The 19753-nt window shown below is 39.2% G+C and overlaps 1 protein-coding gene across 2 annotated transcripts in view; it reads left to right on the forward strand.

Moving 5' to 3' along the window:
* Nucleotides 1-19753, forward strand: part of VCL (vinculin) — a 140865-nt gene that overhangs the window by 75511 nt on the left and 45601 nt on the right. For both annotated transcript variants that reach the window (XM_006835918.1, XM_006835919.1), the window contains exons 3-6: nt 11862-12012; nt 12360-12468; nt 14827-14949; nt 16531-16691. In XM_006835918.1, coding sequence (XP_006835981.1) covers nt 11862-12012; nt 12360-12468; nt 14827-14949; nt 16531-16691 — 544 coding nt within the window. The remainder of the gene's footprint in view (nt 1-11861; nt 12013-12359; nt 12469-14826; nt 14950-16530; nt 16692-19753) is intronic.

A 19753-nucleotide genomic window follows, 5' to 3' on the forward strand; every position in this document is an offset into this window, starting at 1 on the left:
GAACAACTTCTTGTTTTGTGTACAAGTTCCTCATGAGCACAATTAAGTGTTCTGGAATACCCATTCTTCACAATGTTATGAATAGTTTGTTATGATTCACACAGTTGAAAGCCTTTGCGTAATCAATAAAGCACAAGAAGATATCTTTCTAGTATTCTCTGTTTTCAGCCAACATCCATCTCTCATTCTGAATCTGGCTTGGGTTTCTGGCAGTTCCCTGTCAGTGTACTATTGCATTTGTTTTTTAATTACCAACAAAATCTACTTGAATGTGATATTAATGATATTATTTGAAGATTTCCACCACATTCCATTGGGTCACCTCTCTTTAGATTGGGCACAAATATGGATCTTTTCCAATCAGTTGGCCAGGTAGCTATTCTCCAGTTTTCTTGACATATATGAGTGAGCGCCTCCAGTGCAATGTCAATTTCTTGAAAGATTTCAGTTTGTATTCCTTCTAGTTCTGGAGACCTGTTTTTCACCAGTGCTGTCAGTGCCGCTTGGAATAATTCTCCCTTCAGTACCATCAGTTTTGGATCACATGGCACCTTTTAAAATGGCTGAACATTGACCATTTCTTTTTGGTACAGTGACTCTATACCTTCCACCTTTTGATGCAATATTTTGCCTGTAGAATCCTTCAATACTGCAAGTTGAGGCTTGAATTTTTTCTTCAGTTGTTTTTGCTTGAGAAATGCTGAGAATTTTTTTTTTTTAATGTTTTATTGTGAATTATGTGCTGAGAATGTTTTTACCTTTTGATTTTCTATTCCAGGTTTTTGCATCTTTCTTTATAATACTCTACTTTGTCTTTTCAAGCTGCCCTTTGAAATTTCCTGTTAAGCTCTTGTATTTTTTCATTCCTTCCTGTTGCTTTAGCTTCTCTACACTCAAGAGCATGTTTTAGAATCTATTCTGACATCTATTTTGGTCTTTCTTTCTTTCCTGTCTTTTAAATGACATTTTGTTTTCTTCATGGATGATGTCCTTGATGTCATCTCATAACTCTTCTGGGTTTTGGTCACTGGTGTCTAATGCATCAAATCTGTTCTTGAGATATTTTTACAAATTCAGGTGAGATATATTCAAGACCATATTTTGACTTTTGTGAACTTATTTTAATTCTCTCTAGCTTCAGCCTGAACTTGATGATTGGTTCCACAGTCTACCCCTGGCCTCGTTTTGATACTGAGCTTCTCTATTTCCACAGAGGTAGTCAATTTGATCCCTGGGTATTACATTGGGTGTGGTCTATGTGTATAATCACCTTTTGTGTTGTTTAATAAAGGCATTTGCAATGAATAAGTCATTAGTTTTGCAAAATTCTATCATTCAATCTGTCATATTGTTTCTATCACCAAGGCTGTGTTTTCCAACTATGGATCCTTCCTCTTTGTTTCCCACTTTCACATTCCAATCCCTACTAATTATCATTGCATCTTGATTGTATGTTTGAACAATTTCAGATTGAAGAATTTGGTAGAATCCTTCAATTGCATCGTCACTGGCTTTAGTGGTTGGTTTTAAAATTTGGATTATAGTGGTATTAATTGGTCTTCATTGTAGGCATATGGATATTATCTTATCACAGACGGCGTTGTACTTCAAGATTGCTCTTGATATGTTTTTTTTGATGATGAATGCGACCCCATCATCATTGTTGTTCCCAGTATAGTAAAGCATATGATTGTCAAATTCAAAATGAGCAATACCGGTCCATTTCAGCCCAGTAATGCCTACATTATCATTCTTTATGCATTTCATTTAATTTTTGATGACTTCCAATTTTCCTAGCTTAATATTTTCCATTTTCTGATTATTCATGGATGCCTTCCAACCTGAGGGAGTCATCTTCTGGCACTATATCTGACAGTATTCTGTTGCTATTTATAAGGTTTTAAGTGACTAACCATTCCAAATTGGTCCATTTCTCCTTCCTAGTCTGTTTTAGTATAGACATTCTGGTGAAACCTGTCCACCTAGGCTGACTCTGCTGTATTTAAAATACCAGTGGCATAGTTTATAGCATCACACAACACAGAAGTCACCACAGTATGGCAGTAGACAAACGAGAGGTGGCTAAGGAGACTAAGAAAAGTTCATTATTGAGAGAACTTGTCTGCAGCCAGTTAGTGATGGCACAGACATGGTTAAACACATTTAGTTTGGAATAAACCTATGCATGTGTGAACTGCACCCCCAGTAGTATTGCTTTTTGATATGATAAAAAAATCTCATCATTGTGCCCAGGCCAGCCTGGTGGCCAGTTGCTGTGATGGACAGTGGTCTGAGTGCAGTGACCTCTGTGTTGAAAGCTTGCTGATCAGCTGATCATTGTCTTTCCCTTACTTCTGTTTCCTTCCTGTCTTCTAATAGTTGTCAGTGCTTTATGTGATCAGACATACTTGTGGCCAACCAGACTCTCCCTCTGGAAAGCAGAGGCCCCAGGATGTAAACACCTGCTTCCTTAGTTGTGCCTCAGGCTAATTTAACTTCCATGAAATCAGATATTCAGCTGTTCTTCTCCATAGCATTTCAGTCTTTAAAAAAACAGAATGCATTTTGTGACAAGTGTTGATAACCAAATTGGCTGTACTGTCTCAGGTCAGATTTTATTGCACAGTTTCTTTTATGTAGAACCATGGTTCTCCTTTTCCAAACAGGAAGATAAAAGTTTAACTTGTTTTGGAGAGCTTTTCTCTAAAACAAGTTAAAAGTTTTATATGATGGACCAGTGTATGTCTAAATTGACCCATTAGGACATTTTATTGTTGAGTTCAGCAGTTTTACTCCTATTCTTAGGAATAAACGAGTAAGCTGGTGTATGATGATTGGTTTATACAGAAGCAAATTGTGATTGTTTGGTTTTTGGGTGAGTGAGTTGCCTACCCGCTGGCTTGTGTTTGTGTGTGTATGTGAGAGAGACAGATAGGCAGAGACACACACATGCAGAGAGAGAGATCAATATTATTCCACTGGAAAATTAACTCATATGCTATGCAGAGTATCATCTTTACAAGCAGTGCCGAGCTCCTGAAGACAGGAACAGTGCTTTGTTCATCTTCTACATCAAAACATTTCTGACCTCCCCTGGTCAACTGGACTCTGTCCTCTGTAGCATACTCTGTCTGTACCTCTAAATACTGACCTGAAACACTAATGTTTGTTTGTTTGCCTGTCTGTCTCCTCCTGCTAAGGTGGTAACCCCTTAGAGGTGGGAATTTTTTTTTTTTTTAAATACTCTTCCTATTTCTAAGGCTCGTATATCATGTAGTAGATACTCAGTATGCTACATAAATTGACATATGAAATCATTTCACTAAAGGATAAGTAAGCCATTTCTCTGGAACTCTTTTTTTTTTTTTCTTATTTTTTAAAAATAAAAATCTGCATAAATTTAAGCTTCTTCATTAGTGATAATTGAAATCACATACAACTAAATAGTATAGATACTTTATTTTTCTTAATCTATATAGCATGATTATTGTTGTTGTTGTTATTAGGTGCCATCGAGTCGGTACCGAACCATAGTGACCTTAGGCACAGCAGAACGAAACACTGTTCGATCCTGGGCAAACCTCACTACTGTTGCCAAGCTTGAGTCCATTGATGCTGCCACTTGGCCGCTCCATCTCGTTGGGGTCTTCCTCTTTTTCTCTGACCCTCCACCTTACCAAACATGATATCCTTCTCCAGCGATTGGTTCCTCCTAACAATATGTCCAAAGTATGAGAGACGAAGTTTTGCCATCTTGGCCTCTAAGGAGCACTCTCTGGCTGCACTTCATCCAAAACAGATCTATTGGTTCTTTTGGCAGCCCATGGCACTTTCAGTATTCTCTTCCAACACCACAACTCAAAGGCATCAATTCTTCTACGATCTAATATGATATCATGCGGTAATTCTGGGAAGAACAGATCAGTAAATTTATAGTGAGCATATTTAGTGGCCCCATGAGGTTGTCATTATAGTCCGTTTGGTCTAAAGCATAAAATTTTTTTAGTACTTTAGATTGAAGCGTGAGAGGCAGAGAGAAGTCTTAACCTGTAACGGTTGATTGATTAAAAGTATCTAAATCAGTGGTATTCATATATGTTGTTGTTGTTAAGTGCCGTCGAGTCGGTTCCGACCCATAGCGACCCTGTACAGAGTTTCCGAGGCTGTAAATCTTTACGGGAGCAGAAAGCCTCATCTTGCTCCCGCAGAACAGCTGGTAGTTTCGAACTGCTGACCTTAAGGTTCACAGCCCGATTCGTAACCACTACGTAGAGTTAAGATTATTTACAAAACTGACCTTGTCCCTACTGCCATTTTTTAAAATGCTTTTTAAAAAATCAGATTTTTATTATAAAGTAGAAGCTCACTTTAAGAAGCCAGGCAACCTAAATGTTTAAATAAAGCCTCATTTTCTACAGGCAAGACAGACTCCTTCCTGTTTCTGACTTTTGATTAGTCATGGTGGGATTTATTTGGCTCTTTAGAATGCCATTAAATTTTAATGTACAAATCAGATGTCTTATTGTAAAAATAATAATAAATAAATGATGCAGTGTCTGTTTTGGCTCTATCATTTTACCACACGAGGGAACCGTTAGTGGAGAATCAATATGATTCCTGCAAAGCTTTTCCATTTCGTCTTTTTAAAAATCCCTTTTATCCATACTCCGTGACAGTTATTTCTAACTATTGTATTTTGTTTCCATCTTTCCAGATTTTGAAAATTTATATAGTTCCTGGGTCCTTGTGAACCAGATGCGTATAATTTCATTAAGGTTCATGTTCCTTAGAAATTAAATCAAGTCTGTGCCATTTTAAAGCTAGTGATTTCTGTGGACCGAGCGAGTACTTGATTGCCTCTTGGTAAAAGTTCATTCATTTGTTCATTCATTCAACAAATATTTATTGAACATTTATTATATATTAGGCATTTTGTGAATCAGTTAATAAGATAGACAAGGCTGTCTGCTCCCTTAAAGACTTACAGTCTTGTCCTGGTGTAGCACTGTAGGATAAGCACTGAACTGCTGATCACAAGGTCCATGATCCAAACCTACCAGGTGCTCCTCAGAATCCCTATACAGTGCTACGACGAGTCGGAACCAACTGGATGACATTCAAACCTTATTTTTTTGTGTGTGTATATGTATAACTTTAAATAGTTGGAAAGGTTTTTTTGCCATATGAGGGGGCTTCAAAAAGTTTGTGGAAAAATAGAATTAAAAGGTAATGGGATTTTTCCATGAACTTTCGAAGCCCTTCGTATTGTCTTATATATATGTCTTATATATATTTCCATGAAAATTTGACTCTATTTATAGAAAACATTTAGACCTTGTGGTCACATTTACTAATTTTCTTAGCTCACTTTTTAAAAAGAATTTCCTTTCATCAATGAATTATCTTTTTATTATACTTTATCTTTGCAGTTGAATTATCTTTTTTTTTTGTACTATGTTTTATTTTACTTTATTTTTGTGGTTATTGTGATAGTATACACAAAATATATAAGGGGGATTCAAAAAGTTGGTAGAAAAGTGGTGTTAAAAGACAATGGAAATTTTCCAAGAAGTTTTTGAAGCCCCCCTCTTAACATCAGTTCCACAGTTTCTACATGTGACGTTGATTACATTCTCACCCCCCTCTTCTGAGTTCTTCTAGCCTTCCTGTGAAAAGAAATTCTCTGCTCCTTCAATTTTCTGTCTACATAATCTTCTGAGTTGGTGGTGTCAATTTGATATGTAGGAGTCCTGGTGTGGCGCTGTGGTTTAATGCGCCAGACTGCAAAGCCGTTTGAACTGCAAGATCGGCAGTTCAAGCTCACCAGCTGCTCCTCGGAAACCCTATACAGGGTCACTATGGGTCGGAATTGACTCGACGGCACTCAACAACAACAACAACAGATAGTTCTTAAGAGTATAATGTTCCAGGCAGATATTCTATACGAGTTTAGCTAAACTGTTATTTGGCTTTAAGAAGATGTCAGGAGATATTTTTTAGCTTAAGCCAAATAGTTATTAGAATTTAGCCAACTTCAGTGTCTCTAGAAAGCCTGGAGTCCCTAAAAATTTATAATTCTGTTCTGCATTTTATCTCTTTTGATTAAGATTCTTCTACAAATCATTGGTCAAAATGTTTGATGCTAGTGGTGGTGGTTGTTAAGTGCCGTTGAGTCAGTTCCAACTCATAGCAATCCTGTATAGGGTTTCTGAGGAGCGGCTGGTGTATTTAAACTGCCAACCTTGCAGTGCAGTGCATTATCCCACAGCGTCACACCAGGACACCTTGATGGTAGTAGTCAAGCACTAGCTAGTCTTCTGGTCTCACAGAAAAGGTGACAGTTGTTCTTGAGTCTCTTTCTATTGTTCTAGGAGACTAAACACCAATTGTGCACTGGATGGCTGCTCTAAAGTTTTTAAGACCCCAGGCACTATATTCAATGACTAGAAGGTAGACCAGAAGTACTAAACTTAGTAGGCCAATTAACTGTGATGTCTCATGAAATCATGGCTCTAAACCTCCAAACCATGGAACCAAATCTCAAGAGGAACTTGGTTATACATAAATAGCCTTAGCAACCACTCCTTATTTGTTGTTTTTTTTACAGGTGTACGACTTATTGACAACAGTCATGTTACTCAACTGTACAACCCTACCTTTAATGATATTTCTCCATCACTGTAAACTAAAACTTAGTATTCCATAACAATAACTTCCCTTTACCCCTCCCTCCCACCCTTGGTAAACACTAATAAACTTTGGTCTGTATACATTTGCCTGTTACAGTCTTTTTTTAATATATAAGTGAGGTCATACAATAGGTGTCCTGTTGTGTTTGACTTATTTTCCCAGCATAGTATCTTTAAGCTGCATTCACATTGTAGCATGTATCAAGATTTAATTTCTTTTACTAAGTAATATTTCATTGTATGTAAGTAATACGTTTTGTTTACTCACTCATCTGTTGATGGGCATTTAGGTTGTTTCCACCTTTTGGCTATTTATTACTAGTGCTGTAACGAACATCTGAGTCTCTGCTTTCCAGAAGTCTTGCGGGTATGTATCTAGGAGCGGAATTGCTGGGCCATCTGGAGCTCTAGTTCTAGATTTTGAGTAATCACACACTGTGTTAAACTACAGTAGTACCATTTTATATTCCTACTAGCAATTTCCCCACATCCTCAACAACATTGGTTATTTTCTGTTTATTTTTATTTTTATCTTTCTCCTGCCATGGGAGTAAAGTGATATCTCACTGTGGCTTTGATTCACATCTCGCTGGTTGCTAATGATATCGAGCACTTTTTTCTGTGTTTGGTAGCCAATTGAATACCCTGTTTGGTCTTTTCAAGTCCTTTGCTCATTTTATGATTATTTGTCTTTATTGCTAAGTTGTCAGAGTTTTTAGTTCGGTTTTGGTTTTTAGATTCTTGTCGGGTATATGGTTTCCGAAAATATTCTCCTAATCACTAGCTTGTCTTTTCACTTTTTTTGCTGTAATCTTAGTAAATTTTCTTTTAAAGGTATTTAAATAATAAGAAAAAGAGTCTTTTACATTTACCCTTTAAATTGTCATATCCAGTGCTCTTCATTCCTTTGTGTATGTTTATTGCTCACATGATACCTTTTTCCTTCTTCTAGAAGGATTCCCTTCGACAGTCATAATAATTCAGGTCTGTTGGTAATAATTTCCCCACCTCCTCAACAACATTTGTTATTTTCTGTTTATTTGTATTTTTATCTTTCTCCTGCCTTTGGGAGTAAACTGATATCTCATTGTGGCTTTGATTCACATCTCACTGGTGGCTAATGATGTTGAACATTTTTTTCTGTGTTTAGTGGCCAATTGAATACTCTGTTTGGTCTTCCAGCTTTTGTATGTCTGAATAATTTTGCTTTGAATTTGAAATGTATTTTCATGGTGTGTAGAATTTTAGATGAACAGATTTTTTTTTTTCTTTCAGTACTTTTAAAGACATTGCTCCACTGTCTTCTACCTTTTGCTTCCAGTGAGAAGTCTGATATGATTCTTGTCTTTGTTCTTCTATAATATAAAATGCTATTTGTCTCTGGCTGCTTTTAAGATTTTCTCTTTACTGTTGGTTTTAAGCAATTGGATTTACTATGAGTCCTGGTGTGATGCTGTAGGATAAGCACTCGACCTCAAGGTTGGTTTGAACCACAGGTTCAGCAGTTCAAACTCACCAGCTGCTCCTTGAAAACCCAATACAGGGTCGCTATGAGTGAGAACCAGCTTGATGGCACTTAGGAACAGCAGCCGCAGTCTTGGTATAGTTGTTTTGAGTGAGTCTCTAATACAGAAGAATCTAAACAACAGCTTGCTTAGGTTTATAGAGCTCAAAGAAGCTCTGGTAGCACAGTGGTTAAAGCATTGGTGAAATCACTGAAAGGTTGGTAGTTCAAACTCACCAGTCAGTCATTCCAGTGGAGACAGATGTGTGGCAGTCTACTAACATAAATATTGACTGTTTATAAAGCCTGTGGGGCAATTCTCGGACTTACCGAGTTGCTATTAGCTGTGATGGACTTGAGAGTACAAAGTATAGCATCATTATCTCAAGAAAATCAATACTTAACACAGAATTCCAAATAATGGTTACATCTGGGCTAGAGGAAGGGAGATTATATTCAAATAAAGAACATAAAGCATATGCAGTCTTCTATGTGTGTGATTTTATCTTGCCTTTTATACAAAATATGCAAATATCTTCAGTCTCTCTTATAATAACAGTGCAAATTAAAAATTATATTGAGATCGACTTGAAATCAAATGATAGTTTAGCTTAACTAGTAAAGCCTCTCCTTGAGCCTTGTGCACTTTTAAGTACTGTCTGTATGAGTGGGATAGGAGCCCTGGTGTGGCACTGCGGGTTCATGCACCAGACTGCAAAGCTGTTTGAACTGCAAGGTCGGTGGTTCAAGCTCACCAGCTGCTCCTCGGAAACCCTGTACAGGGTCGCTATGGGTCGGAATTGACTTGATGGCACTTAACAACAACAACAACATATGAGTGGGATCAGATTGACAAAACCAATCAGAAGATGAGATGGGACACCCAGTGGGCTTCTGTGAATGGGGGGAGGAACACCTCAGAAAAGGAGCGTGAGAAGGTTGCACAACTTAAAGAATGTCATCATTATCCCCAGTTTGTACACGTGGAGAAACTGCAGTTCATGTGTGTTCTGCCGTGGATACGCTCAACAGTAACAACAAAAGTTAAAACTTTGGCCTACCAAGATACAAAGATTGGATTACATACTGAACTGGTGGGCGTGCTGGTGGTTATAGAGATCAGTATAATGTCAGTGGAGAGCACAATTATTGTTGTTGTTATGTGCCATGGAGTCGGTTCCAACCCATAGCGACCCTGTGCAGGGTTTCTGAGGCTGTAAATCTCGATAGGAGCAGAAAGCCTCATCTTTCTCTCACGGAGTGGCTGGTAGTTTTGAACTGCTGACCTTCAGGTTCGCAGCCCAATTCGTAACCACTAAGCTACCAAAGCTCCTTGAGAGCACGATAGCAATGTTTAAATAGCAAATGTGTGTACTTTCAACTCAGTAATTCTACTTCTAGAATTTTTGTATATATTCTTTAGATGTATAATGAAACTTGATTTGTATTCAAGGTGATTTATTGCAACATGGTTTATAATAACAAAAAATAGAAGCAATTTAAATGGTTATCAGTAGGGATCAGATTAACAAACTGTGGGCTGTGATTTTTAAAAAAGAACAAGGAGGCTTTTGGTATGCTGTTTTGAAAATATCTTCAAATTAAATTACATGAAAAAAGTGGAATATAGAACCTATGCATAATATAATCCTATATGTGTAAAAGAGGGGGAAATAGATATTTTGTTTCTTTATGCATAAGATGTCTTTTTGAAAATTAAGAGGAAGGTCATAACACTGGTTACTTGGGGGATGTAATTTGAGTGCCTGGGAGATAGTGGAGAGCAGGAAAATTTTCAGTGCATACCCTTTTATTTTTATGTAAATCAATGTTTGTGGGAAATATATGAATATATATCATTTAAAATTTAACTTAAAATGGAAAAAAGCCCAATCAGCCCTTTAAGAGTCTGACCAAATGCTACAAAGGCAAGAAGTGACTGGCTTATAAGCTTTCAAGAGGGAACCTAGATCCAGAAGGCATGGAGGAAGGTAGAATCTCCAGTGAGCAGTATTCAATCTGTATAGGCAGGGTTGATGCAATGAAATGCAGACGGGTCTCTTGTGATACAATATTGAATAATTGTTATCAGGACTGATTGTGAGGGTCGGAAATGTAAAGGTAGATGTTTTATAGCAAGGAGGGGAGTGATTAACTTTTCAGTCTAGGAGCGGAGGTCCCTAGAACCATCAAGGGAGAAGAACAGAGAGTGGGACCCTACCCAGAGAAGCAGTGATGCCTGAAATGGAGGCAGAGATGATGACGTGGAGTGATGTGATGGAGCAGCTGGAGACTTTAGATCCAGAGAGGGAGAGCGACTGTGTGCTGAAGACCTGGGGGGTACAGGGGCGGAAGGATTGCATGGAGGGGATTGTAACCATGGCAATGAGAAACAATATACGATAGAATGAATGTAAAACTAATGTTCTCCCATGTAAACTATCAACATAATTCACAATAAAACATTTAAAAAAAATTTTAAAAAGTCTTGTGAAAAAAAAAAAAAAAAGAGTCTGACCAAATGCTACATTGATGAACCCTTTCCTGATATTTACCACATACTGCTTATGAGTCCAGTATTTTTTGTTATAGTTGAGTTAGAATTGTGCTTTGCCCATCTTGATTTGTATACCTATGGTGTCCAGGGTCTGACGTCTTTTACCCAGCTGAAGTGCTTATGTTGATTTACTTCTCTTTATAACTAGTTCATTCCATATCTTTGTAAATTACTTGGTGATAACATAATATTAACTGAGAGTTTAGAAGAGGTAATCTCTAAAGTTCTTTTCAACTCTGTGGATGAATGATTGAATAAATAATTTAATCTTATGCGTTGTGAGTTCCTCTTGTAAATGAACCCACCCTCCCAAACTCCTGGCTATTCTGGTGGTCTGTATTAAACTCAATTTCACTTGCTAATGCTAGAGAACTTTTAATTACAAAGATAATTTTATAGGGCTGTTGTAAAATAGTTCTATGGGTTTGTCAAATAAACCATTTAGCTCTGACAGCATAGTGGTTATGAATCGGGCTGCTTGCTAATCTTATGGTCAGCAGTTTGAAACTACCAGCTGTTCCATGGGAGAAAGATGAGGCTTTCTGCTCCCGTAAAGATTTACAGCCTCAGAAACCCAACGCAGGGTCGCTGTGGGTCGGAACTGACTCCACAGCACATAACAACAACAACATGAAAAAATTATGCGATGCCTCATACTTTTGTTGCATGTTTCCTCCTATTCTTTTCTTCGGCTGCTTGTTAAATTTCACATAGCACAGTGCCTTGGTATTTTATTTCCAGATGTTAAATCTGAAAAGGCTGTAAAGGATTTCAGTTCTTTGTGCAGTATCTTTTTAATATCAGTGTGCAGAGGGTAGGGAGGAGTAAGGAAATGAAGGAGTTACAGAGTTATAGCAACCTAATGTAAACAGGCAGGAAACATTTCCTTATCGTTTCTTGTTGCCAGGAAATAGCAAAGAACAACGGCTCAGGGAAGTGAATGAATGAACCAATGTACTGCTGCTCTTCACTGTCAAATGTAATACTTAAATTGGAGGCCCTATAATCAACTGGTCTTGGCTGTTTTCCCTGTGAATTTATGTACTTTGCATTTCATGATCTTCTCGGCTTGGTGTCCTCCAGTGATTTAACCCCCTCTTTCCCTCCCCAGGGTTGAGAATGCTTGCACCAAGCTTGTTCAGGCAGCTCAGATGCTTCAGGCAGACCCCTACTCAGTTCCAGCTCGAGATTATTTAATCGATGGATCAAGAGGCATCCTTTCCGGCACATCAGACCTGCTCCTCACCTTTGATGAGGCTGAGGTAGGCAATCTGAGACCTATTGTGACCTTCTGCCTCACTGTCTACCAGGGAGGGTTGGACTTGAGCCTGGGCACTCCAGGCAGGTTTCAACGGATTTACACAGGCCTTCTTTGGTCCCTCTCAAGAAACATTTGGAGCTCTAACTCTTTGCTTCTTATTTCCTAGTAGAATGTGGTTGTGATATTTACACCCATCCCACCCCAACAAAGAGCTTGGCCTTAAAGATAATAAATACTAGGAGATTGATGTTTATGATGAGAAAATGTTGAGTAATTGCACAGCTGCATTATCTTATTTTTAACTCATTACCCATCCACTTGACTGAATACTCTGAAATAAATTTGCAGGTTCGTAAAATCATTAGAGTGTGCAAAGGAATTTTGGAATATCTTACTGTGGCAGAAGTGGTGGAAACTATGGAAGATTTGGTCACTTACACGAAGAATCTTGGACCAGGTTAGTTATATGCAATTTTCCTAATGCATTTTGTACGGATTGTGCGTATTTGATCATACAGGGAATGCCTCCTGTTTGCAACTCCCTGACATCCTATTATTGTAGAGGATAGGATGCACTGGGTTTCAGGTGCCTTTTTTGCTGATGGAACTGACACTCTGCTTCTAATGAGGCCCTGTTGTTGCGTCTGAAAGTGGAATCTGCTTTCTACAAATCCTGGCCTGCCTAATGAATTAAATCAGACATTGCAAATGTTGCTGGAGAATGTAGGAAATACTTTTCTATTACTGTAATGCTTCAGGCCACCCTGAATTCTGACCTCTTTATTCCACATTCCCCAGCATTCCTTCAGTCTGCCAGCTGGCCTGTAGCTCTGGGTGACCTCTTAGCTTGCTAATTAGTCCACCTACTAGCATGGATTCATGCCCCAGCCCAAGGCTGCATAATATAATCAGACCCTGAAGGAGTGAACACCCTTGTAGTTAAATCTCATTTTGAGATGATTGTTTAGACTCTGAAAGTTAAATAATCAAAAAATATAAGCAGATGCCAGCTTTGGTGTTATAGACCTGTAATGGGAATGTGAGGACCTTTAAAGTATGAAAACACCAATGACAAGACACATTAGACATTCAAGAGTCACTTTGTTGTTGTTAAGTGCCTTCGAGTCTGTTCCAACTCTTAGCAACCCTTTGTAGGGTTTCCGAGAAGTGGCTGGTGGATTTGAACTGCCAGCCCTGCCATTCAAACAGGCCTTGCAGTCCAGTGCATTATCCTGAAGCACCACACCAGGAGTCCAAAAGCCACATTTGCTGTTGTGTTAAAGTGCCACCAAGTCAGTTCCGACCCATAGTGACCCTGTATAGGGTTTCCAAGGTGTGGAACCTCCGAATTTGCTGCTCAAACCGACTTTGCAGTCTAGCACATTAACCCATAGCACTACACCACATACCACCTTATAAAATTCTTTTGACAGGATTTACATATGTATTTGTAAGGACTTAAGTGAAATGTTAGTTTTTAATGAACAGTATTTTCATGGAGTCCCAGTGTAGTTGTTGTATAAACTTAACGTCAGTTAAGAATTTCTCTGAGTCGCCATTGAAAATCACTGGGAAACTTGTTTTCTTTGTAGCTTTAGAACATCACTCTCTAACCATTTTTATAGTGATGGTGGTTGGGGTTGTGTGCCGTCTAGTGGGTTCTGACTCATAGCGACCCTGTATAGGGTTTCCGAGGCTGTAAATCTTTTTGGGATCAGAAAGCCTAATCTTTCTCCCTGAGAGTGACTGGTAGATTTGAACTACTGACCTTGCAGTTAGTGGCCCAGTCCATAACCCACTACACAACCAGGTCTCCTAAATCTTTTATAGGATTGGGAATGAAATTTTACACGAAATCCCAATATACCAATGACAAGCTACTTTGGGTGAAGTAGGGGTGGGTAGGGTAGCCCCACCTTTTCTGCCTCCCTTGGTGGTCTATGAGACTACTTGAGAAATCCTAGGAACAAGTTGATAATCAGAGCTTTAGAGACTCTCACCGTGCCTTTGAGTAAACAGAAAGTGCTAGCAGGTGGATTCCAAATCACCAGATGCTTCTAAACACTGTCATCACCAGAATTATTTTTATAATGTTTCTGTTTGTTTCTAATTATAAAAGTAGTACATTCTTTTTTTGGACAAATTGCAAAGTACAGAAAAAAAATATGAAGATGAAAACAAAACATATCATGGTAATTCTTAAGATTTTGTTTTCTAGCCACCCGATTGTTAGTACTAGGTTCACATAAGATTCTTACACAGCAATGGTGGTGGTGAGGGTTACGTGCTGTCGGCTTGGTTCTGATTCTAAGCGACCTTGGATAGGGTTTCCAAGGCTAGAAATCATTTATGGGAGCAGAAAGTCTCATCTTTCTTCCGAGGAGTGGCTGGTGGATTTGAACTGCTGAACTTGCTATCCACTACGCATAACCCACTGTGTTACCAGGGCCCTTTTCTACCAGAAGTAGCCTGCCAAAATACTTTTTCCCCCCTGAATTGTGAATTTATTGCTTTACAAAAACATTTTATTTTCAGTTTATTTAATTATTCTTCCAATGGTGAATATAGTTATGTCAAACATAAAAATCATCTCATATTGAATAAGTATCTTTTATTGAAAACAATTAGACTGTATATAGTTAGAGCTGTCCTGAAACATCTGAATTCAGAGCTGGGAGGGCGTGTATACTGCAAGTAAGTGCACAGTGTGGAGTGGACTTCCATAATAGCTCATAAGAGAGTCAGGCTGAGAAAAGCCAGAACCCCGATGGTTGTTGCACTTCTCACCCTGCACAATGTGTCCCTTATGCACAAGGAATGACGAAGATGGCCAAGATGATTGACGAGAGACAGCAGGAACTCACTCACCAGGAGCACCGTGTAATGTTGGTGAACTCAATGAACACCGTGAAAGAATTGCTGCCAGTTCTCATTTCAGGTATTCCCTGTTTCAGCTTGATTTTACGACAAAAAAAGGCCAACATGGTCTAACCTCTTGAGTTCAATTTTTTTTTTTTTTTTGCTTTGTTTTCAGCCTGAATAAAAGTTAGCTATGGCTGACTGGGTATTATAGTATGCCTGCGGCGGACAGGCTCACACACCAACTCTAATGCTCCCCTTCTCCAGCTGTGTGTTTGAAACTTCCCTTCTGTGGTCCAGTTCTTTTCTGAAATTCTACTAGGCCCTTTTCCTAGGCGGTAGAAGCACCTGTAGAAACTCTAATTTTGGCTAATGATACCTATTTTTGTGTTATTAAAGAACTAGAACTAGAATGGTTGTTATCAAGTACTGTGATAAAGAAGTTTCAGTGTTGTGTCAACAGATACCTGAGAGATACAGAATTGTTCTCTGCATAGTGATTAGATCCGTCATGCAGTCTCCTGCTGGGACCCCCTGCCCACTGAGCAATGCAAACATGGTGGCTGCTCTCTTCACTGTGAAAGGGAATTGTACTTACTGAGTGTCTAATTATGTCCCAGACACCGCGTGGTTTGTATGCGTTACTCAAGCCATGGATAAATTCTTTTAAATCTCAGAAGGTAATCTTATTTTCAAAATGTAGAGGCACGTCACTGGGACCCCATTGCTACAGCTTACTTGCTGTTCAAAAGATATGAGTGTAAGAGTTTAGTAAGTTCTTACAAGAATTAGAAAACACTTCATAAGTAGAATCCTATAACACTGTGGAAATATATTTTGGGGCCAACTTTTCTATAGGAGAGAAGGATGGTTGGGAAGAGAATATCTTTCTAATCTGGGTAAGTCAGTAATGTGTTAATTAATCTTTATTTTTAAGCTTCTATTATTTTAGGGAAATATATTCTCTTCCTTCGTGGCTTCATATTATTTCTTTTTCTCTGTCATTGTGTTTGGGGTTAGAACATCACTTCTACTTGTTGAGATAATACCTGGAAGATCAATGATACACCTTGGAATCTCCCTTAGAATTGGGGGCTTCAGGGTGCTCCCGTCACAGTTTTACGGACTGTTTTCATTTTGTCCGTTTGATTTGTATTGGGTGGGGTCAGTGGCAGGGCTGGGATGATAACTGAGTTAGGATAAGACTGGATAGTTTTGTGATTCAGAGTCATCAGTGTACGTTTGTGGAATTAGTTGCTTAATAATGCCCTGTTGTTGTTGTTAAGTGCCATCGAGTCGGTTCCGACCCATAGCGACCCTGTACAGGGTTTCCGAGGGTGTAAATCTTTACGGGAGTAGAAAGCCTCATCTTTCTCCCGCGGAGCAGCTGGTAGTTTCGAACCGCTGACCTTAAGGTTCGCAGCCCGATTCGTAACCACTACGCTACCAGAGCTTCCTATAATGCCCTAAGATATGTTTGACCTGGAGTTTTCTTTATAGTGCAGTTTGTTGTTATTGGAACATTATGGGTAGACTTAGTAGTTCTTATTTTGTATACCCTTAAGACTTTTGAAACCCAAAGCATGAATAGAACACCTTATGTGGATGATGTTATACAGCAGAATTAAATTCTAAGCTTAGTTTCTGTACTTTCATTTAGCTATGAAGATTTTTGTGACAACTAAAAACTCAAAAAACCAAGGGATAGAAGAAGCTTTGAAAAATCGCAATTTTACTGTTGAAAAGATGAGCGCCGAAATTAATGAGATCATTCGTGTATTACAACTCACTTCTTGGGATGAAGATGCCTGGGCCAGCAAGGTAAGTGTCAGAGGAGAAATGAGCACAGTAATACCCAGTTCTCCCCTCCCCACAGTTTTCATGGTCACCTGTCTGACATTTTATCTTGTTACTAGTGTAGCATAAGACAACTCCGATATTCAGAAAGTAGTTTCTTCTTCACTTTATTTCATGGGCTATTTGATACCTTAGTAAATATAAATTTCCTTTCTCACCGAGGTAGATCAAATAGGCATGTTTGTCTGTTTGATCAAATAATGATGCATCTTGGTGGAAGGTTGAGATACGTGGAGCTTTTCCTTCAGGCTAGAGTCTCAGTGTTTGGGCTGGTGGAGGAATTCTGATTGGTGCACACTCCCCTTGCAGTGGGCTGCTTCCGGAGGCCCTGTCTTATTATATGTGGTGGTTGTCAGATGACTAAGTAAGACACAGAATTCCCCTGTGACTCTGGACAGTATGGAAAACTTTCCTCCAACCCACTTTGATGCAGAGAAATGTACAGAGGAAACTCTTGGCGTTTCTAGATATGGCCTCTAGTCATTCCGTATTCTGTAAGGAAACCCTAATTAAAACTTTAGATTTCACATTTGTCAGTTAGTTTGAAGAGCCACTTCCCTCTCTGCCCAGAGTCTCTTCTTGGATACCAAAGGGGTTGGTGGGTTCCTTCCAGTGCCTGTCAGCAGTCGTTTTGTATTTTGCTGCTCCAGGTCTGCTAATCACCTGAAACTCTGTGAGCCAAGCTTCCAGTTCTGAAGGAACAGAGACACTCGTGTTGACACTCTCCTTGTAGCACCCCAAGATGCAGACAGCCATGCGAACACGGTGTGTCCGTATTCCACCTTCCCCAGTGACCCAAATGTTGTCTCTACGACCACCCAGCAGTCAGAGTTAAAGAGAGGATTTTGTAGTATGACTTCCATTAGGTGTTCAACAGGGACATGTTTGTCCTCCAGTAATGTAAGATAAGTACTGAACTGCTAACCACAAGGTCGGCGGTTCAAATCCCCAGCCACTCCTTGGAAACCCTATACAGGGTCGATATGAATTAGAACCAACTCAATGGCACTTAACAACCACAACAGACGGTACGGTCAAGGTTGGGACCTGATATCACCAGGCCTCTCTCTTGTTGCTTAGAAAGTTAACCTAAATACCTAAATATACAAAAGAAACAAATCAGTTTATGGAAGCAGCTTCTCGTTGACATGAAATTCTTGGACATCGTCTAAGACTATATTTTAAATCCATGTGGTAAAATCTTTTGAAGACTTGATATTAATTCTGCTTTTACGTACTTGACAACTTTCACTTCCCTGTTAAGACTTCTTTATGCATCTTTTTTTTGTTTGTTTTCTTGTTTGTTTTCTTCTCTTTTTTCACGTTTAGAAGGTAAGCTTTCTCTTGCTCTATAGTTTCTTTCTTTCTGGTTTTGCTTATAAAGAGAACAAGCATGTCTATGAGGTTTTCTGTGCGGTGTGCTGTGCCTTATTCTGTGTGCTGGGGTGTAACATTGTGCTTGACTGTGGGTCAGAATGTGATTGACTCTGGGCTGTGCTGAACAGGCTGTTTGGCTCTCACTGAGCTATTTCTTTAGGGAAAACAAAAGGAAAGACATTATTTTGGGCTATCAGGCTTTCCGTATTGGGGGAGTATTTTCATCTTTTGAAGGAGCCCTGATGGCTCAGTGGGTTAAACTTTGGGTTGCTGACTGGAAGGTTAGTAATTCAAGAACACCAGCCATTCCGCAGGAGACATGAGGGTGTCTGCTCCTATAAAGATTTACTGTCGTCTCAAAAACCCTGTGGAGTAGTTCTGCTCTGCCCTATAACATTACTGTGACTTGGAATCACCTTCGTGGTTGTGGGTTTGGTTTGGGCTTCACCTTTTGAGCAGACTCTTGAGACTATTTTTGGCTGGCCATCTATACTGACTTCATTTGAGGGGTGGGCTTTGCTCTTAGGAGAGGAGATGTTTGTATTTCCCTTTCTACCAGTCTCCTTTGCAGGTTCTGGGCTTTTGGCTATTTGTCATCATGGTTTCAGACCATAAGAAAAGGGAAGAGGTGCACTAGAGCACTTCAGTGGGACACCTGTCCTTCCTAATAATCCTAGTCTTCAAAATCAAAAACAAGTAAAGTGCACCGATTTTGGTTAATGTCTCTCTGCCTGCTCTGCTGTCTATACTGTGACGCAGCCCTAATTCTGTGTCATCTCACATTGCCCAAACCTAACCTCTTTCCTTAGTCTCCTGTCTTTGCTTCTGGCTAATGAGGAACAGCACTACAGAGGAGCAGTGACCTTAATCTGTCAGCATTTTCAGAGGGAAAAGGTCTTGGAGCTTAATTCTGGGCAAGTGCTGCATCTTTAAAAACAAAATGTGGTAAACTGGTCACTTGAGTTTTTCAGGACTAGGATTAAGCATTTGCAAGGGGAGGGGAAAATGTAAGAGAAATAGACCTAGTCCCCACCACAAATAGTCCTGTAACTATCCCAGTTTCATGCTGATCTGGAGGGACCAGATTGTTATGATACTACAAGACTAACTTTTTTAGGAATGAAAGAAAGTAAAATTAGTTAGTTCACACAAACACACAAGCTCAAGCACATAATGACTCATACAAAATCAGAATGGGCCAGAAATGTTGCTTTTTTTCAATCTAGATTTTGCTTTATTATACATTTACCTAATTAAAAAATCCAAATGCTGTAAAAGATATGCATGGCAACGTCTTACTCCCAACCCTGTCCCCATCCACTTCATGCCCTTCACTTCCTGAATGTCGTCATTTTATTAGTTTTAAGAATATTTTTAAAACATTTTTACCTTGAAAATGGAAGCTGATAAGTAGAACTGCAGTTACTTTTCAGTTTAGTAATAGGATGCACCTTTCAGTGCTCAGCTGTAAACAGTGTCTGTAGTGTACAAGGACCTAGGACTCCTGGTGTGGTACTGTAGGATCAGCACTAGACTGCAAACCACAGGTCACCAGTTCAAACCCACCAGCTGCTCCTCAGAAACCCTGTACAGGGCCACTTTGCATCGGCACTGACTTGACAGCACTTAACAACAACAAGTGTCTGACT

This window comes from Chrysochloris asiatica, unplaced genomic scaffold, assembly GCF_000296735.1.
Source record: "Chrysochloris asiatica unplaced genomic scaffold, ChrAsi1.0 scaffold00020, whole genome shotgun sequence".
NCBI classification, from domain to species: domain Eukaryota; kingdom Metazoa; phylum Chordata; class Mammalia; order Afrosoricida; family Chrysochloridae; genus Chrysochloris; species Chrysochloris asiatica.